Source organism: Heteronotia binoei, chromosome 1 (genome assembly GCF_032191835.1).
Source record: "Heteronotia binoei isolate CCM8104 ecotype False Entrance Well chromosome 1, APGP_CSIRO_Hbin_v1, whole genome shotgun sequence".
Taxonomy (NCBI): domain Eukaryota; kingdom Metazoa; phylum Chordata; class Lepidosauria; order Squamata; family Gekkonidae; genus Heteronotia; species Heteronotia binoei.
In genome coordinates, this window is record NC_083223.1 from 120,472,775 (window position 1) to 120,493,058 (window position 20,284).

The following is a 20,284-nucleotide window of genomic DNA, read 5'->3' on the forward strand; positions in this document are numbered from 1 at the left end:
CTTAACACACAATCATGAGGAAAGGTGAACCAGCAAGTGGCTGAGCATATCTAATCATCCACTATCAGACACAGGTCAAAATGGCTGTTTTTTAAGGCCTACATATATTATGTACCAGATTTACATTCTAGCTTTTGGAAGGTACAGTCAATTCCATCTTGAAAATTCATGTTCCCTGTGAGAAGCACAGGTAATACAGAGCACTACACAGGCAAGTAAAATGTCTGTGTTTGTGTGGATATGGCCATACATTCAATGCAATACAGAAATACATGGGATTCAGAGAGATGAGGTACAAATCCAGAGATTCCACAAATTAATTTCATAATCTTGCAGTATTGTTGACCTATATATTTTCTCCAGATCAACAGGACTCAACAAAACTCAAAGCTGCATAGCGTACAAAGATCTTAGAGACACTTGCCTTACTAATGTAAATTGTTTTAGTGAGGGTTTTGCAGGAGGCAGCTCCTTGATCGATTCATCTAACAGTTCTTGAATTCAAGGAGAAACAACTGGACTCCTCTTCATGCCTATAGATGCATTTGCAAAGAGGAACAAATAAAGAAATAGCAAGTTGTAACAATCTTTTCCAGCCAATTCTGGATCATATTGTATTGTTCTGCAACCAATTATGTATGATGTTTTAATTTACCTGGGGCAGCAAGAAACATTACCCCAGCTTGCAGGGGCCTATAACAACCTACATGCTTGGATACTAACATATCTGTACAGTGCAGAATCTTGGATGAAAGGATTTGTGTTTTCCCTCCCAAGCTGCATTAGATTCATAGTCTGAAACTCCATACACAACTCTGCAGCTGCTCCTAATGCATAGACAGCGAGTGCACCCTAGCAAAGGCCACTCTTGCACTGTAACAATCCGGATGGGAGGTATTATTTCAAAACGCTGGGGGGGGGGGGTAGACAAGTCTGTCAGCAGCAGAATATGAAGTGGATCCTTCTGCAATTTCTTCTCTGACAGCTTAGCCGGTGTCACAAGCCTGCGTTCCCCACTTGTTACTTTTTTCTGACAGGCTTCCAGTGCCTTTAGCAGTTGCATCGCACACAGAAATTCAACAGGTGACTTTTCTCCCTCATGAAGGTGCAGCGAAAAAGGAAACTGAACCACACTTGAATGTCTGTCAGAAAAAAGCATAAAAGTACTATCCCCCCCCCATAGGAAACCCCTAATTGCCCAACGTCAACCACAGGTGGACCTGGCAAGGAATAAGCTCTAGCTCTGACAAGAATTTCCTTGGCAAGCAAAACGGGAGTAAAGCCAGAGAGACTTTTAGCCACATGTTGCACCCTGAGGTGAAAACCAGGGTCCACTTAGAGCGGCGCCCCCCGCCCCCTCTGACGCAACCCGACATGGCGCCCCCCGCCAGCCCAAACCCAGCCCGTGGGAGCACCCGAGTCAGCCCGCGCTCTTCTGACCGCCGCGGGAGTGGTGGTGTGCGAACAGGACACGTCTCCGCTGAGCGGGGATTGTGCAGCGAAAGGCGCCTCTCCCGCCTGCCCGCTCCCTCCCTCCCTCCCCGCCCCCACCCACCCCAGCTCCCTGCAGCCGCCTCAGCCGCGCGCGCTCAGAGCCACACACCGAGGGCAAGTGCAGAATGGGCTGCAAGGCGCTCCTCAATGCCAGCAGACCCACGGCCAGCAGCTGCAGAGGCTGGAGAAGCGCCTGCGCACTGCAGGGGCGCCAGATTTGGCGGGAGGGGGAGTGTCCAAAAAGCCCTTTGTTTGATGGCATCTCTGTTTACAGAGTTTACTCTTTCATCTCAACCTGTTTCCTCCTCCCCTCTCCTCCTGAGAACTTTACGGCGGAGGAGCTCTTCTTAAGAGGCAAGAAACGCCAGGCGCCTCTTCCAGCGGCATAAAGCCCTCTCCTCCCCCACCCGCCCACCCACTTTTCGCCTTTCCCCCAGTGACTAATGCAAGGATGGCCAGGAGACCTAGGCACAGGTAAAAAAATAATAATAATGATCCCAAACCCAACCCCTCTTTGCAACATGAATGCATTTTTTTTGTTTATATGTGTTTGTGTCTTGTCTGTTTCGTAGCTGTAGAATTATTCTGGAAATTAACGAACTAGAATCGGGTATGTTGTGGAAGTTTAAGAATGACTGATCTGCCAGGTCCTTTGCACACCTGTCAGAGCGTGCATGAAAATGGTGCATTTAAATAAAATGCAAGACTGAATCAGAGGAGGCTTAGCAGCTCTTTTCTCCCCTTCTAGCCACAGTTCCTCTCCGACCTCCCGAAGTCTTATGCATTTGGAAGGACAGGATTTTTGCAACGTTCCGCTCAAGTTGTCCAGAAAGGAAGGGGAGTCTCGCACGCTCTGCAGGCCGAAATAATTAAAGAGTTAAGGCCCGTTCTCAGTTTGCAAAGGGATCCGCTGCAGTCGCGGTGAACTTTGGTGCGCCGCGATCGGTCGGGGCTGGAGGGAGGCGAGCGAATGGTTTATGATATGCACTAAAGGGGGAAAATGTCGGAATTGTTCAAGGGCTACTGCAGGTACTTGATCCCCATTTTCATTCATTCGTTCATTCATTCTTGGTAAACGTGCAATTATCAATCGGGTGACAGGCGGCGTGGAAGGCGATTCCGCTTGCCTCTTGCAATTGCCGAGAGTTTTCTTTCGGACCCCCCAAACCCCACAGCTCTGGGATCTCTCCCCCGCCTCGTTGAAAATATAACAGGCTAGCCATGCTCTGTTGTGAATGGCTCTCTCCGCACGTTGGAACTCTGCAATCTTTTGCAGAACGGAGTGGGACGACTTTAGGCGCAGAGGTGCAGTAGAAGGGAGAGGGGAAGGGGTGCTTGTCAAGAACTGTCAGTCGCTTGCAAAGCCTGCGACCGATCTTTCTTGGAAATGTTGCCAGATTTCCTGTTTCTTTGGGACATCTTTGCCAACAGAAAACCTTGCGGGGCGAGTGTGTGTGTGGAGTCCTCATCATGACAGAGGGTTCCAGCTAAGAAACGGAGTGGTTATAGGGCGATATTGACGGGTGGGGGTAACTGAGACTGCTGCTCCCCGCTCCGCTGCACCTTTCCCTTCCCAGTCCCCTCGAGCGGCGTGCAGCAAGTTGGAAGGGGAAAGCAGCGCCGCGTGGTCTGAAGAAACTCTCGCACAGTGCGGGATTGTTTTCTAATTATCTCGGGACAGTCGCTCGTCCACGTGGGGCCAGAACTTGCCTTTCTCTTTCGCGGTGCAGCGCTAACGATTATTCCCCTCCTTCCTTTTCACCCGATTGCTGTTTCTTCTCCACCCCTTTCCCCCTTGGCCTGGGCTTGGCTTGGCACGGAAAGCGAAGTCCTAACCTCGGGTCTCATCCCCTACAGAGTTCCCCTTCGCTTTCGACCTCATTAGGCAAGAGAATCATTGAGAGGGGGGAGCGGAGCACAGAGCAGTTCGGCGTGAGCACGCCAGGCTCTGTGTGTGTGTGTGTGTGAATAGTGAAGAGATTTCCGCGGAACTAATTATGCACTCTGGGCTGTCCCGTTTTTGCAGCGCCCGAGCACCACACGATTCGCGGCCTCGCAGTTGCTTCCTTCCTGCAGGTCGGCGGTGCTGTGCGGGGAAACAGCGGGGTATTTTCGCTTGGCGTTTGTAAAGTTAAAGGGAAATTGGGGGGAATAGTTCAGTAAGTCCCGAAGGCGCGGCATTAGAAACGAAGAGGGACTTTTAAAAACGTAATAACTATGCTTATAAGAATACATCCGGTATTATATAGTGCAAGTGAAAAAAACGGGAAGTAAGATCTCCTGGCTATGCCAGGCGAAGTGTTCCGAGAGGGATTGCAGAACAATCGACAGCTTCCCCGTTGGGGAAACATGAGAACGTGAACTGGGAAGGAGGAAAGATGACGGGTTTGCTTTGTGCCTTTTCTAGCACCTGACCGGAGGGCTTGGCAAAGTGAGTCAGAAGCAACGAAAGTGCGCCTGCCCTCCGGGTGACTGATGTGCTGCTCAGTTTTTCTTCAATCACCAGTGATCGTGGTGGCGGCGGTAGTGGTAGTAGTTAGTAGTGAGCGGCAGCAGCAAATCACTTCCTCCCCGCCCCCAGCCTCTCTCGTTTAAATTGGTTGCACAAGTTGGTTTCCTTGGCAGAAAGCGTGTCATTTGTGAGTGCACAGCATTTAAACAAAACTGTGCAGGTGGGGTCGCTGTTAACCCTTTCACTTCCTTAAGCCTGGAGTCATTTCAGAGCTGACATACTGAACAATAGTTTGTAGTGTGGGTTGCAGAGGTACAACTGACTATTTTGAAGGAAAGGTGGGATCTATTACTGGATTGACCTTTGCTGGTAATGCGCTGTGTGAAGCTTTGAATCAGGCAGATCTTGGACGAATGAAAAGGATGGCAGCAACTCTTACTTAGTGTGCCAAGTCAGCTAGACATGTTAGGCTGTAGCTATAGCATACTTAGCCGGGAATAAATTCCTCTGCTTTACTTCTTTTGAAATCAGTTGGGACATACTTCTGGTTAAACATGCATAGGATCAGGCTGCTTGTCACCAGCTCATGGAAAGCAATGGTGCTTAAGTAAAATAAATTGATTTATTGGGACTCAGCCCATAGTCAAATGCATGCTTACCTGTAACTGCAGTAGGATTTTCTTCCTACTTGCATAGAATTGCTTCATTAGTGCTTAACTGCAGAGATAAACTTGACTCCTGCTTTGCAGAGATATAAGTAGGACTTTTATTTATTTATTTGTTTAATTTTATTTTTAGCCTGCTCTTCCCATAGAACAGGCTTAGGGTGGGTTACATCATAAAAGACAATTAACAGTTAAAAAACAATTAAAATATATAAAATCTAAAATTACAGAGTAACAGTAGAGACTAAAATGGCGAATGCTGCCTCACAAGCATGGCCTATTGTCCAAGTCCAGTATGTCCTACAGCGCTGGGTTGGAATGAAAGGGGGAAGGTCAATAACAAGTAACGTCCACTGCCTCAGCTGAAAGAGCTCTGTTTTACAGGCCCTGCAGAATTTAAATAGATCCTGCAGGGCCCGGATCTCCAAGGCTCCGGAGCTCATTCCACCAGGTAGGGGCCAGGGCTGAAAAGACCCTGGCTTTCGTCAAGACCAGACAGACATCTCTGGGGCTGATATCAAACTTAGGAATTTATCCTTGTTGAAATTCCATTGGCTTATCGAACCAACAATACATCTGTAGTAAAGAGTGTCTATTGAGTTCTAGGGCGATACCCAAGAATGTAACTTCAGTAGCTCTTTCACCATGTGATTATATAGATGAACATATATATGAACATATGAAGCTGCCTTATACTGAATCAGACCCTCAGTCCATCAAAGTCGGTATTGTCTACTCAGACTGGCAGCGACTCTCCAGGTTCTCAAGCCGAGGTTTTTCACGCCTACTTGCCTGGACCCTTTTAGTTGGAGATGCCAGGGATTGAACCTGGGACCTTCTGCTTACCAAGCAGATGCTCTACCACTGAGCCACCATTCCTCCCCAAAGGAGGTTTTTTGCTTGGTGGACCCACGTATGTAAAGTGGCTGAAAACTAGCACAATTGGTCATGTAGCTCCATTAGCAGCTGGAGCTACATGACCAGCATTAGCCCTATAATGCTGATGCTGAACCATACTACTTGGGCTGTGGGTGGGGGATTGCATGTTTGATTACCTCCCAATATACATTCTGCAAGGCTATACCACATGAACAAGGGAGAAAGATTCTAGGCCAGTTGTCTCCCGAACATGCTGTTTCTACACCGTAGGGATGTTGTTTTTAGCATGAGAAAGCATTCTGCTGTTTGATCTACCACTGCAGTTCAAATTGTCTGCATTGTGTGAGTGTGCCCATGGTTATGATAGTGAGAGCCAGCATGGTGTAGTGGTTAGAATGTCAGATCAGGATCTGGGAGACCCAGGTTCATATCCTCGTTTTGTCATGGAAGCTAACTGTATGACCTTGGGTCAGTTGTGCTCTCTCAGCCTAACCTGTCTCACAAAGTCATTGTAAGAATAAAATGGAGGATGGGAGAACGTTGTAAGCTGGAGAAAATTGGGGTGTTAAAAATAAATATGCTTTGTTCCTAATTCCATTATAGAGCTTGGAATCAAATTTAAGGTAACTCAAGTTGAAACCTCACTTTTGAGGCCACTCTAGCTACTATGTTTAACTATTTAATTAACCACGTACTCCTTACAGCAGGCTTACTTCACACATGTCAGAATAGTTTAGTGATAGTAGATATTAAGGGCGGAACTGGTGACTTTGTTTTGACATTCAGTTAGGGTGGCCTCTCCATCATCAGCACCTCTCCATCATTAGCACCAACTCATGTGCTATTCAGAGATACTGATTTCTGTTGAATAGACTCTAGCCTTAAGTTTTAAAGCTAAAAATTCATTTTAAAAAATTACCTTTATTTGGAAACAGATGGAAGTTTGCATTGTGGCAGTCTGCTGCCTCATAGTAGAACAATTAAGCATCAATCTATAAAGCATTACTTCTGGGTAATTCTATTGATCTCAGTGATGCTCCTTCTGTGTAGCTGGTTTGAGATTCTCAGCCTTGAATATCTTTAATTGTTCCAGTGTTAGCCTGGATTGCCTTAAGCTTATTTATCAAAATGCATTTAAAATGATATTTGAACTTCATCCAATTCATGTATCACTGTAATTAGCCCCAAACTATCCATATTTTCTTTTGTACTGTAGATACAATCTATGAGTTGAGGTTTCAAAAGTCATGTTTATGTTTTGGAGTTGGAAATAAAACATTGCCCAACAATATTGAAGCAAGGCAACTCGTGTTGCAAAATACTTCGCTTTAATTTTATTGGGTAGGTTAAGTGTTGTTTATGAAAACCGGATTGCTTCTACTCAACACTGTATGGAGAAGCTGTTGACTAACTGATTAGCCCTTGGAAATACTTCAAACGGGCCAGAAATAGGAAAAAATGTTTATAATGAAGTATTGTGATCATTCACTTGGGTACTATGAAGGTTTCAGATTGTAGATGTGTTCTCAGTTACAGCTGTAGCTGGCCATGAGTTATGAGTTTGTTGATACTATTCTTTATTGACAAAACAAACTGATCACTTGATGGCCTTGTTTTGAGAGTCCCATTGCTCTAGAATATATGATTCTTTCCGCTCATGCAATGCAGTGCTGTCTGTTTTTGTTTGAGAATCAGACCTATTCAATTCATTGGGGGGTGCTGCATGATGTACTTCTGTTTACTCAGAAGTAAATCCCAGTGACTTCACTGAGGGTTACTTCCTTATAAACGTGTTTGGGACTGCAGCTTTGGTCCCAAGTATGTGCATCTACAAGGGAAGCTTTAAGTCCAATGGAATTCATTGGGGTTTCTGATTAGGATTTAGCTGTTATTTTATAATACAGTCACTATTGAATATTTTCCCGTTTTAAATGCTCATCTTTCTTAGCAGTGAGGTCATTTTTCATCAGGGAAGTTGAATATCCACACTACTTTATCAACATTGTGAAAGCATGAAACCTTCAGATCATATGACGCAGATTAGAGATTCTGAGTATGTACTTGGGCAAAGGACACAGGCTCTGTTCTCTTTATTGTTCTAAACATTGTATTTTAATTTGAAACCATCATTGGTTGAAAGGCTGCCAAATGTGTAATTTGCCACCGATCTAGCAGTCTGAGCAGGTCTAAACATGCACCATAATAAGAAGGTTGCCAACCTTTTGCTTGTATCTGTGGATACCAAAAACAGCAGAACCAGTTCAGAATACTAGAACAGAATGTAGAACAAAATCTTGTAGTGCAAGTTTCTGAATGTTTACCCCCATAACCTTCACAAAGATTCTTGTGTTTTCCTATAATCCTGAAAACTTTCTCATTTAAAAAAAACAACCCATGTTTCATCCCATTTTGCTTTGTGTTTTATTTCTCCAGCATCTACAGTAGTGATGACGAGGATGAAGATATTGAGGTTTACGATCATGACTATGATGGTCTCTTGGCCAAGGGTGGGAAACGTCATGTAGGAAAAACCAGGTGGACCCGGGAAGAGGTAAATAGCAGCTGTGCCTCAAAAAGAGAGAAATGTAGACCAAAATTCTGGTATTTGTTGCCATCAGAAGAGAGAAATACCAGTTCCTCACAGTTTCTTCACCCCCGGACTTCTGCTTTCCTCAGAGCAAGTGATCGATTCCCCATTAGTTGTTGTGCAGCCGCATTTTGACTCGCAGCTCCCTCCAATTTCCCCCACAGCTTCCAAATCTCCAAAAAACAGGACCTAGTCACCGCAGGGGAAATTGGAGCAGTGTAGCCCAATTTCCAAGAGTCTTGGAGTCCAAGAGCAGTGGAGAATGACCACAATAGGAAAAAGAAGTAGGAGATTTACTGTTGAAGGAGTCATGCTTGCAACCACTTGGACCTGGGGCCAGAGGGTCTGGAATGAAGACCATGCCTCCTCCACATTGTAGTTTCCATTACTCTAGATCTTTCTCTTTCCTGATACAAGGCAATGGAATGAAATTCACTCTGCTGGTTCCTGTGGGGAAAGGAGAGGCATGCTGGCTTTCCCATTGTATGTTCTCGGGTTGGATTTACAACCAGATCTCAAGTGTGTTTGAGACAGCCGGCCTGCTGTGTAGTACGGATGTTCAAATTGGCTTTATGTACCGGATCCAAAGTTATTGAAGCCATTGAAAATGTGGGACATATTATTCAGATCTATGTGTTACTTTATGGCTAAGTTACAGTATTACACAGAGACAGGCCATGAGGTGATAAAGCACAAAAAATATTAAATCATCTTCTACTGTATTCGATTAATATTAAAGTCAGCATTATTTGTCTTCAATGGTTGCCACATGAACCATGAAGGCTGTAAAGCGTTTTAAAGTGGCAGACAGCAAAGCACAAATTACTGATCTTATGACTAGGTCACCAGGCTCCAGGTGTTGCAAAGAGGGTGATGTGGGGGTTTGCTTTGCTTCAAATAATCTTTTAACAGTGAGTATCACTGCTATATTACATACAGATCAGCTAAGGAGTTGGGAACCGTTAATTCAGGCACTGGGTCTCAGATCAAGATATTTGATTTGGTAGGGAATGAGTCCTTATCCAAATGCATGAGGAGACCATGGTTCAAAGTAAGTTGGGCGAGCAAAGCTGAGCAACTGAATTGTATTTCTGGAACAGCAGTTCTTAATATACTGAAGAAACATCCAAATGTAAATTAAATATGTACCTTTTTTCTTTTTGAAAGCTAAGTATAAACAGTTGAGTACTGTGGTGGTAACTTTTAACACATTATCACTCTGACATTTTCTGCGTAAAGGGGCACAATAAGAAATTTGCTTTGTAAAGCTGAAACTGAGTGGTAGTTTAAGCAGTCTTCATTTTTGTGCATTCTATTTTCATAATATTATTTTGACTTGATAGAGATCACTCTCTGGTGCTGATATATCAACATTAGTAGGTCTTTTCCCAGAAGCATCTGTAGATGGTTCGGATGTTGTTGCAGCAGTCTTAAGTAGTTTCTGGATCCAGTATTCTGCTTCCAAAACTTTTGGTAAGGGTTATTAGGTCAAGTTATCAATGCAACAGTTCTTAAGTAACTGTCTCATACACTTGCCATAATTTTGAAAAAAACCTTACTATACATGTTTGTCCAACTCATGTAGCATCTCCATGCTTCTGCCAATGCATGTGAGTGGCTGTAAGATGTTACTATGGCAATCACTTTTTAACAGCATTTGTGTGAGGAATGTAATAGTAAAACCAGGCCTCAATCTTGCTGAGTTTAGTGGAAGGCCAGACTATCTAGAATAGGGGTCCCCAACCTTTTCAACCCTGTGGGCACCTTTGGAATTCTGATGCGGTGTGATGGGCATAACCACAAAATGGCTGTCGCAAGAGGCGGCACCAACCAGAAAATGGCTGCTTCAGAAGGCAAAGCTACAGATCCAGAGGAAGTGCAAGTGCAGAGGAGAAGGAGGAGTGAGCATAGGGTGCAGTGTTCTGCCCTTCTCCAGTTCATCCCATAACAACCTTGTGAGGTAGGCTTTGTTGTGAGGCTGCAAGTCTAACTACACAGTATACGGTTCTCAAGTCTGTTCTCAGATCCTATCAAGCAGGTTTGGCTGAAACTTAGATTCTGAACACATGAGGGCTGATTATGACTGGTATCACAGCACAGCACATGAGAAGGGGTGTAAAATCCTCCCCCCACCAGTGATATTTTACCAGCCTGAAACAATCCCAGGAAGCCACTGTTTGCACATTTGGGAAACATGAGTTTTTCACAATTTAAGTTGACCTCCATCCCAATGTCTGGAACTTAAGCACACATCTGCTTGATCATACCTTGGATCAGTGTACTGTTTAGTTAGGCCCAGTGACTGCCTCACAGTCATCCAGTCCTTCCCTCCCTCCCCCACCCTAGTCTGAGGTATTAAATGCTACATTCTAGTGGCTTTTTGATACTTCAAGTATTGCAACTGCCTGGAACCACTATAAAATACATGCATTTTTAGGGTTACAAGGTCCCCTGTGGCTTCCAGCAGGGGACGGGGGGTTGGGTTGCCATCTCCAAGTTGGGAAACTCCTGGAGATTTAGGGTGGTGCCTGGGAAGGACAGAGACCTCGGTAGAGTACAATGCCATAGAGTCCATTCTCCAAAGCAACCATTTTCTCCAGGGACCTGATTTCTGTAGTCTGGAGATGAGCTGTAATTCCAGGGGATCCTCAGTTTTTAAAAATTATTATTATTTTTATGATTCCCGCAGTGTATATTAATGGATTTCCCATTTATGTCTGTTTATTCCAGTGAAATGTGATGGGGTTTTCTGTGATGTAACAGCACCAGTGTGGAATAGTGGATGAAGTGTAAGAGGATGGGGAAGGACTAGAGTGACTCCATGCTTTGTTGCGTAACTCACTGGAGTCCTTGGGCAAGTGTCTGCATTTTAAAATGCATTGGGCAAGTGTCTGCATTTTAAAATGCAGCAAAATTAATCCGTATTTCCCTCCCACTTCCAGCTAATGACACAAGAAGGGGAGGTGTCAGTGTTTTGATGTTAGAACACCTTTAAGTTTTACTACACACCACCAAGTGAGGTGTGTATGTATGCCTATTTGGGGTAGCAGGTCTGTGCTGTTGTAACATATAGTTCTGCCTTGTCTTACGCTCGGTGATTGTGAGAATAGATACACTTTGTAGGAAGCTGTGCACTCTTGAGGAAAGGTAGGATTACATAGATAATATTTACTGCATCAGTAGTACACAGACAGGTTATGTTCAGTGGTTGTTGTATGCAATCTTCTACACTTATCTACTAGTGTGGCAGTTCACATCTTTGGTCCGAACTCTGGCTTAATTAACTGTAGATGGTAGGCTCTGAGTAAGCAAGCACAGGATTGCAGCCTAGGTGTATTAAAGTACAAGCTGAACATTTTAAAAGGTCAGATTTTTCTGGGGATCTAGGTTTTTTTTTTACTGCATAGCTTCCAGTGCTGATTCAGTTTAGGCTACTTGTTCAAAATGCAAAGTCATACTACTTTCAGTGGAATAATTTTAAATTATACTTGTAACCAAGAAAGATGTCTCCAACACAGGCAGCACAATTAAACTGGAGTTCTTCCCTTTGCAAAGGCAGAGATGCAGTGGCATTTAGTCTAGTATTGAACTTTAAAAAAAATCTTTAAATTGAAATAAGCGATTGACTGGAGTTTATATAGCCTTTTCTTGATGGCTTTTAGGATGAGAAGCTAAAGCAACTTGTGGAGCAGAATGGCACAGAAGATTGGAAAGTTATTGCCAATTTCCTTCCTGTAAGTAGACCTCATTTTCTGTTTATAACCACACATTTATCATTGGGCGAAAGGGGGAGAGGTTGTTTCATAATTACAGATGGAGACAATGCAATTATAGCAATTTGGGAGGCTTGCAGAACACTCTACTTTGTACACTTATGTTTTAATGTATTTCTCATGTGAAATGGAGAAAGAAAAATGTTTAAAAGCCTTTGGGGGGATTTTAAATACAACATATGGTTAGTATATAGTGTATATATTGGTAAAACAAACAAAAAAACCTTCAGTACAGAACAGAAATTGGCTTTATAGGGTCTGTTACTTATTAAATACACAGTTTTGTTAGTAATTTTTAAAATGTAACTGCTGGAATGCTGCAGGTGGATGTTGTTATTGTTAGTAACTGATCTCTTATGACATAACCAAGGTTCTGGTTAGTAATTGTTAGTAAAAATTAAAATGCTATTAGTTGTTAAAAAGTTGTACAGTTTTACTTATATCAATAGTCTTTTGCATATTATTTTTGCTTGTTAATTTTGATATGAACAAAAGGAGTTCTTGTCAAGCAAGCAAATTTACAGATCACAGGTATAAAGCTACAATACTGAGAAAGAAGTAAAAGTTCCAGTTTTTACCATTTATCTGTAGCACTGAGAGGACTTTTTGTTGTTGTCATTCTGTTAGAGTCGGACAGATGTGCAGTGCCAGCATCGATGGCAAAAGGTACTAAATCCAGAGCTTATCAAGGGCCCATGGACGAAAGAAGAAGATCAACGGGCAAGTAACTTAAAAAAAAGAGTACTGGTTAATTGGCAGGAATTTTCTTGCCTACATTTATATATATTGAAATAATAACTGTGTTTATTTAGGGTCTCTTGATTTATTTCCACATATTACATAATCTTCAAAACCCTTCAGTAGCTATTGGAATCCAGCACTGTAGGTGAACTCTCCACATGAGGTCCGCTATAGTGTGGTGCCCAGGAGGCCAAGAGTACCATTCTAAAATCAGAGTTACACCTTTCTACATTCATTGAAGTCAGTGGATTGAGAAAGGTATAACCCTGCTTGATTCTGGATTGCTTCATTCTCAGCTCCTCTTATTTCTCATATGATAATAACAATAGGGCCACATCCGGAATGGCTCAGGCTAGCCTGATTTTGTCAGATCTCAGAAGCTAAGCGAGGTCAGCTCAGGTTAGTACATGGATGGGAGACCACCAAGTAGATCCAAGGTCACTGTGCAGGGGCAGGCAATAGCAAACCATCTCTGTTACTCTCTTGCCTTGAAAACTCTGTGGGATCACAATGACTGATAACAGATAGGCATTTTGAGGCGGTTGGGCAGTGTCCCAAATCGGGATGGCTCAAAAAGAGCCATCTTGTAGCCTCCACACGCTCCCCAGCAAATCGTCCCCATCCCGTTCATGGGGTGATATGGGCATGTTCAGACAGCTGTTGCACACCGTTCCTGTCTCCATACATTTTCAGTAGTCATACACATGTGCGCGCATATGTACGCACATGCGCTAGTGTGCACTGAACAGTTTTAATTTTTTAAAAACGGGATGCTACTTGGGGTGGCTTGGCCCTTTCGCTTCCAGATGCCAAGGAGGCAACTGGTGTGTGGCTCAAAAATTAGCTACCACTTTGAAAGTGGTAGCTTTTTCAGTCGCACTGCGGAGGCTGGAGGACGGGGTGAGCACGGGAAAAGGACGGGAGGCAGATGTTTGCATGTGGAGGGATTGTTTGGGTCAATTTCAGAGGCATCTCTGAGTCAGCCTAAAGTTCCAGTCTGTTAGCAGCCTGTAAGTCAGCTGCAATATGACAGCACTTTCCACCAGTAACAATTGGACAACTATGTAGGAAACAGCTGTTATAAAGGGAACCAACACAGTCACCATTTTCCCATGCAAATGTTTTGCAGTTATTCTGATCCTTCTTTGTTTGCAGCATAATAATGGCATTTCTTAAAAGTAGTATGAAAGTTGTTGAAAATGTGGATTGGATCCACTGAAGCATATCTGCAGATAGAAAAATATAGGTCTGTAGAGCACAATTTCTTTTTTTGCCTTTTCCCTCCCATTGCAATACAAGATGCCCCTCCTAAATGCAGAGGGAGAAGGGAAGAAAAATGTGCTGTCAGACTCTAGTGGATCTAAGCCTCCTGATCTTGCACAAGAGGGAATGCCTCTTTTAAGATGGTGTCTTACATAATGTTGTACATCATCTACTAACAAAAACTGTCATCTTTTCAGAAATTCTGTTCTGTATACAAATTTATGCAGATTTGATCTGTCATTTAGTTTAATGATACAGTTTAATAAATTTTCTTTAACTCAGTAACATCTCTAATCTTTACTGAAGAAACAGTGTGTGATTACAGTCAGGCTTCTTTGTATAATACCAGATGTTAGAGGTAGTGTTTCTGTGCTTGTTTGAAGGTGATAGAGCTCGTGCAGAAATATGGCCCCAAGCGCTGGTCTGTCATCGCCAAACACTTGAAAGGAAGAATCGGGAAACAATGCAGGGAGCGGTGGCATAACCATTTGAATCCAGAAGTTAAAAAAACCTCCTGGACAGAAGAAGAAGATAGAATAATTTACCAGGCGCACAAGAGGCTGGGAAACAGATGGGCAGAAATTGCAAAGTTGCTGCCTGGACGGTAATGACATAGAATAGCAGGTTTTTTAAAAGGAAAGAAACAGCTGGGAAAGGAGTGGTGATGCTGTTTCTTTTGTCTTCTTTCGCTTAGCAAAGAGAATGTGCATTAAAAGTCAAATGTTGCTACTGATTAATTAATGTAAGTGAATGGTTGCATGGCCAGATCTGATAGGCTAAAGTGTTTCCATTATTTTGTGAACTCATTTGAAGTTAGAGCATCTTAGGGAAATTTTTTGGTCTGGGTTATGGAATAAGCAACTTAAGGAAGTTACTAGGTCTTCTCTGTAAGGGACCAGGCAAACGATTCATGGACTCCATGCAGTACTGTTGTGAAAACTCAGGGGTCTCTGAACCAAAGTTTCAGAAATGCTGTTCTTGGCGATTGTGTGAGCCTCTCTTTATAAAGGAAGGAAACATTGCATTTTGCAATGTATATATATGTGTAGAAAATTAGACTAACCGAATTCCTCTATGGAAATGCCCATGAGCACTACACAACCCCCATTCCAGAAGGAAGAAGCAGCCCTGTAATAAATAGAATACTTTATAAACGATGGTAATGTGATTGTAAAACCATCAAAACTATTACTGCAGTAATACAGTATTCTAAGCACCCTGAAATACCATGTTGCAGGTGGGGGAAAAAATCCAGGTTGCCCTTTATATGGTGATCCTTCAACTGAACATGACCACCAACATCATACTAGTTCACATTATTCTAATACGTCTATCTGCATACTTCAGAAGGGAATTGATTCACCATTAATAGACATGTAGATAGATGTCTTAGAGTGCCCACAAACTGCACAGGTGTCAAGAGTTGATGCCTGCAGCCCAATTAACCTGCAGAAACCACACAGAGATCTTGAATTCCAAAAGATCTATGTTATTTAGTAATCTGATTATATGACAGTTTTCAGTTCTGGGTTGTTGCTAAGACTTGCATTGTCTGTAGACAATATTGGAACTGGGGAGGGGCTGTGGCTCAGTAGAAGAGCCTCTGTTTTGCAATCAGAAGGTCCTAATTCAGTTGCCAGCTTCTCCAGTTTAAAAGGACCAGGCAGTAGGGATTCTGAAAAACAGCAGCCTGAGACGCTGGAAAGTTGATGCGTAGAAAGTACTGACTTTGTTGGACCAGTGGTCTGCTCCAGCATAAGGCAGCCTCATGTGTGTGTTAATTCAGGCAAGTTCCATTTAGAGGCAGCATTTTTCACGAGGTGAAGGGCCTGGTGTATGAAAAAACTATGGATATATGGGGTACAACAGGAGGGATTCGTTTCTCCAAGTGGAGATACGTTGAGAAAGAAGAATAATGAGAGTTGGCCTCAGCACTGGAATAAGGAATGCAGGAAAGCCTTTGTCAAAATTTAATTTGTTTATTGCCAATTAATTACAGGGGACTGCTGATATGGAGCAGATATTTTGATAATGACAAAAATTAGTTTGTTGTGGACTTGTTCAGGCATGTGGGATCATTGACCTGTATCGTATCATTCCACTGAACAAAGTTTGCTCAAAGCCTTCTCCCCACCTAAGGAGACTTCCTCTACTTAACTGGTTTTTCCGCAAATGGAAGAGAGCCAGCACGGTGTAGTGGTTAAGAGTGGTGGACTCTAATCTGGAGAATGGGGTTCAGTTTCCCACTCCTCCACATGAAGCCTGCAGGGTGACCTTGAGCCAGTCACAGTTCTCTCAGCTCCACCTACCTCATAAGGTGCCTGTTGAGGGGAAAGGGAGGGAAGGCAATTGTAAGCCACTTTGAAACTCTTTAAAGAAAAGAAAACCTACTCTTCTTCTATTAGAAGAGCCACTTAGGCTAGAGAAAGACTTCTTTGACTGGAGGAACTTTCTGCAACCTCAGGTAGGATACATCTCATTACACATTTTGATATAAACACCATTACATTGCATCAGATGCTGCTGGATATTTATGGAGTTGTTTTGTGTTAATCTTCCACCTTAACTCATCTTTTTTTGTTAACAGTATTTCTATATCCATGTATATTTGCGCAGAACTGATAATGCTATCAAGAACCACTGGAATTCTACAATGCGTCGAAAGGTTGAACAAGAAGGTTATCTTCAGGAGTCCTCGAAAGCCAGCCAACCTTCAGTTGCTGCCAGTTTCCCGAAGACTAACCATTTAATGGGCTTCACCCCTACTCCGCCTTCTGTGCAGCTGCCAACAGCCACTCAGACCACACCTACTAGTGACTACTCCTATTATCATATTTCTGAGACGCAAAATGTAAGCTGGTAGGAACAGTTCATTAGGTTGATTGCATTTTGTTTCCCACAGTGGCTAGCTAGATACTTTAGAAAACTGACAACTGAAGCTAATTGCCCTTTTGTTTTCCCCCTCTACCAAAAACGGGTATTCAGAAGCTTACTGTGTCTAAGTAGGGAAGTTCCATTTCGCTATCATGGCTAGAAGCCATTGATAGCATTGTCTTATCCTTACACATAGTGATGAATCTTTACATGTCGTTTTGGAGAAATTAAGAGGAAATGCCTGGCAAGTTCAGTCTCTGGGTTATGCTATCACACTATGGAGCCTTATTGCCCTTGACAAAGAGACAGAATGTTCAGTTGCAGGGGATGCCCAAATGCTCCGCTGAAACTCCTGGCAGCACAATTTTTGTTTTTGACCCAGCAGGACCCCAAAAAACCCAAAGGCAGGCTGACTAATCTGTGCCTCCCTGATAAAGGTTTAGCCTATGCAAGGAGCCACTAGCATCTTTGGTTTTTTTTTTTGGGGGGGGGGGTGTACTCTTAGGTAACCATAAGTCATGCCATGGGTCTGCTTCCTGCTTTCTTAGTTTTCCATGTACCACAAAATTTTATATTTGTGGTCAGATTGTTGAAGACAAATACGTACTCACTATACCATAATTCAAGACATCAACACCACCCATCTTAAAGGTGCATACTTCAGTTCCTTTTAGAATGAGATGCTAATTCGTTTTGAAGAAATATAATGAGAGGTGCACAAAGCATAGTCTGTGTTTGATCTTTAAACCAACCCGTCTGTTGGAAAGCATAATTAATTTGGGATTTCTTTGCTTTTTGGTCTAGGTCTCTGCTCAGATCCCATATCCAGTAGCACTGCATGTAAATATTGTTAATGTTCCCCAGCCAGCTGCTGCAGCTATTCAGGTAGATAAGTTTAAAAGATCCATTTCAAGAGGCAACTTGGTTTACATTTCACATGAAAGTTAGATACAGATGTCTTACCTTGCAAAAAAATGTCGAAGACTAAACTCATTAACATGGCAAATGATGAAGTAAGGCTGGTACAGGTACAGTGTTGGCTTCCTACTAACTATGGCCCCACTGATGGACCTCCTGATGGCACCTGGTTTTTTTGACTACTGTGTGACACAAAGTGTTGGGCTGGATGGGCCATTGGCCTGATCCTACATGGCTTCTCTTATGTTCTTATGGTTCTAGTAGTTTAACTTCTCACTGTAAGCAACAGCTAAGGATATACCAGGGTTTCCCTTAAATCAGGAAGGTTTTGCTCACCTTTAGTAACGGTTAACATTTGTGAGGATGAACTGTAGTTAAGGGAGAGATTTTTCCAGAGAAGTAGAAAAAAACACACATTCCTGATGTTCCAGCCTGCAGTTATTACATGTGTACCAGCAAAAAACAAAGCAGCATTGGGAAGAATTTTTACTCCCTTAAACTAAAGATGGTGAGGCAGACTAAGCACATTAGCTGTCATCTCAGACTTCACATTTTCCTTTTAAATGTCTGTGCAAACAATTCCACAGATGATTCAGGTTTTTTTTTTTTATTATCCTGTGAAGACAACAGTGGAAGAGGACTTCTTTACCTCTCAGGCTAGTTTGGCTATGATTCCACAAGACGACAAACCATCATCGTTGTCGTAGTTGCAACATTCAACTGGGCCTTTATCTTGTCTTTTCCCTTAACTCTTAATTGCAGAGACACTATAATGATGAAGACCCTGAGAAAGAAAAGCGAATAAAGGAATTAGAGTTGCTACTAATGTCGACTGAGAATGAACTGAAAGGGCAGCAGGCATTACCAGTAAGAACGTCCCCATGTGCTTGGATGGAGGGATAGCAGCTTTACCCCAGTGCTTCTCTTTCTTCCTTTTTTTTTTTACTTTTGCTGTTCTTCAGACACTAATCAAGGCTCTATATTTCCATTTGAACAGAATGAAAACATAACAGCAACTCTTGTATGCATTTTCTGCACTCCCCCTCAAAAATACATTAGTGCATAATTTCTGGTGCATAATTGCTTTCATATACTAATTGATAGCAATGGTGGCCACTGCACTGGTTTACGTTTTCAGAGGAGTGGAAACCCGTATACCTCCCTCCACTAGCTTTTAGACTGGGAGGAGAAAGCTGTGCTGCTGAGAATACTGTGTAATGAAAATGTAGTGCCTGTTTTTCAGATTTTTTTTCTTTGCTGTATTTTTTATCTTCAGCTGTATAGTATGCCTTTGACCTGTGATTCTCAGACCATTGAATTCAGTCTAATTTAGGGCAGTCCACTGTTTAAAGCAAGTTTGCTACAAGTAAATATCAGTGGATGAGTCAGTACTTCCTCTGATGGTTACTACAGCTCAGGAGCTCCACCTGGGCTGGCCAGGGTTCTGGCTGTTCCAACCCACCAAGCCAGGCAGTGCAATACGCAAATAAGCTCCTGCTGGGCTTTTTCCACAAAAAAGCACTGCTATAGCTCATGTCCTGCAATGCTGAACAGAATAAGAGAGACAGGCAGACATGAGGTCTGCCTTTGTCATAGCTTAGAGACTTTCCTGCTTCTTCCTGGAAGGCCACAATCTACTTCTGGCATTTATGCTGCAGGTTGCATTCGTGTAAAATTTGGTTGGCTCAGGAAACCAGTATTCTAGCTCAGGTAGTTTGAGAATCACAGCCCAAGTATTGTCAAGATCTGTGCATGATTGGTAATGTTTGACTGTGAAGAAATGTAGATTCTGTAACTGCATGTATGAGACCAGTGCTGGCTATTACTGAATCCTGTGTACGTATTCATTTATTTATTTTCAGTGCATAGGTTGTGGAAATGATAGCAAAGCAGCTGACAAAATAAATTAATATAAGAACAGCAGAAAAATTACAAGTGATAGCCAGCAGAGACTTTTTGTATGAATAATTAATTCAGATTAATTATTAATTTTTTTAGCTAACTGTACGATGACTGGTGCATGACATGCTAGTTTGGCCCCATCTAACTTATAGTTTATATTTTGCAATTTCTTCTCTTGCATGGTTACACTGGAAAGACACTTCTGTTAATTTGCTCTTCTGCTTTCCTAACTACGTTGATTTGACAGCCTTTTCATTGCATTGGTGTAAGCTGTAGTGCAAGACAGGGATAGAAGGGAGACTAAGTGAGGCATAAAAATAAAAAGCAACTCTGGGTAAAATCCAGAGCCATAAAAATCAATGGAAAGTTTTGCCAGTGGCCATAGATGTGTTGTCAATTTCACCTCCTTTAAACTTCTAAAGCCTTTGGACGTGGATGAAATTCAATGTGAACAAAAGGAATCTTGGCAGCTCCTTACTTCTCATATTAGAAAAGAAAATAGTTTCAGGCATTTTATGGAGTTAGGAAGAGCAACATATGACCATAGCAGTATGCTTATTAGGCTGTAGATACATGCCCAGGATGCAGGGTTTGTTGCACAAGATGAGGTAATGCCAAAAGTAGAGCTATAAATTTACTCCCCTTTCAAACAAGCTCTTGCTGCACTGATGAAAGGAAACATCTTGACAACTGTTTCATAGGCATTAAATGCTTAGATGATGCAACCACTTTTATC

At 42.6% G+C, this 20,284-nt stretch overlaps 1 protein-coding gene across 5 annotated transcripts in view; it reads left to right on the plus strand.

The window, feature by feature from the left end:
• The first annotated feature begins 1,663 nt into the window (after positions 1-1,663).
• MYB (MYB proto-oncogene, transcription factor) overlaps positions 1,664-20,284 on the plus strand; it is a 55,524-nt gene continuing 36,903 nt past the window's right edge. The window contains exons 1-8 of one of the 5 annotated variants that reach the window (XM_060239821.1): positions 1,664-1,968; positions 7,924-8,041; positions 11,740-11,811; positions 12,478-12,570; positions 14,238-14,458; positions 16,471-16,705; positions 17,533-17,613; positions 18,409-18,513. In XM_060239821.1, coding sequence (XP_060095804.1) covers positions 1,946-1,968; positions 7,924-8,041; positions 11,740-11,811; positions 12,478-12,570; positions 14,238-14,458; positions 16,471-16,705; positions 17,533-17,613; positions 18,409-18,513 — 948 coding nt within the window. In that variant the 5' untranslated portion in view covers positions 1,664-1,945. The remainder of the gene's footprint in view (positions 1,969-7,923; positions 8,042-11,739; positions 11,812-12,477; positions 12,571-14,237; positions 14,459-16,470; positions 16,706-17,532; positions 17,614-18,408; positions 18,514-20,284) is intronic. The other 4 variants (XM_060239857.1, XM_060239830.1, XM_060239840.1 and 1 more) reach the window with 4 other exon arrangements.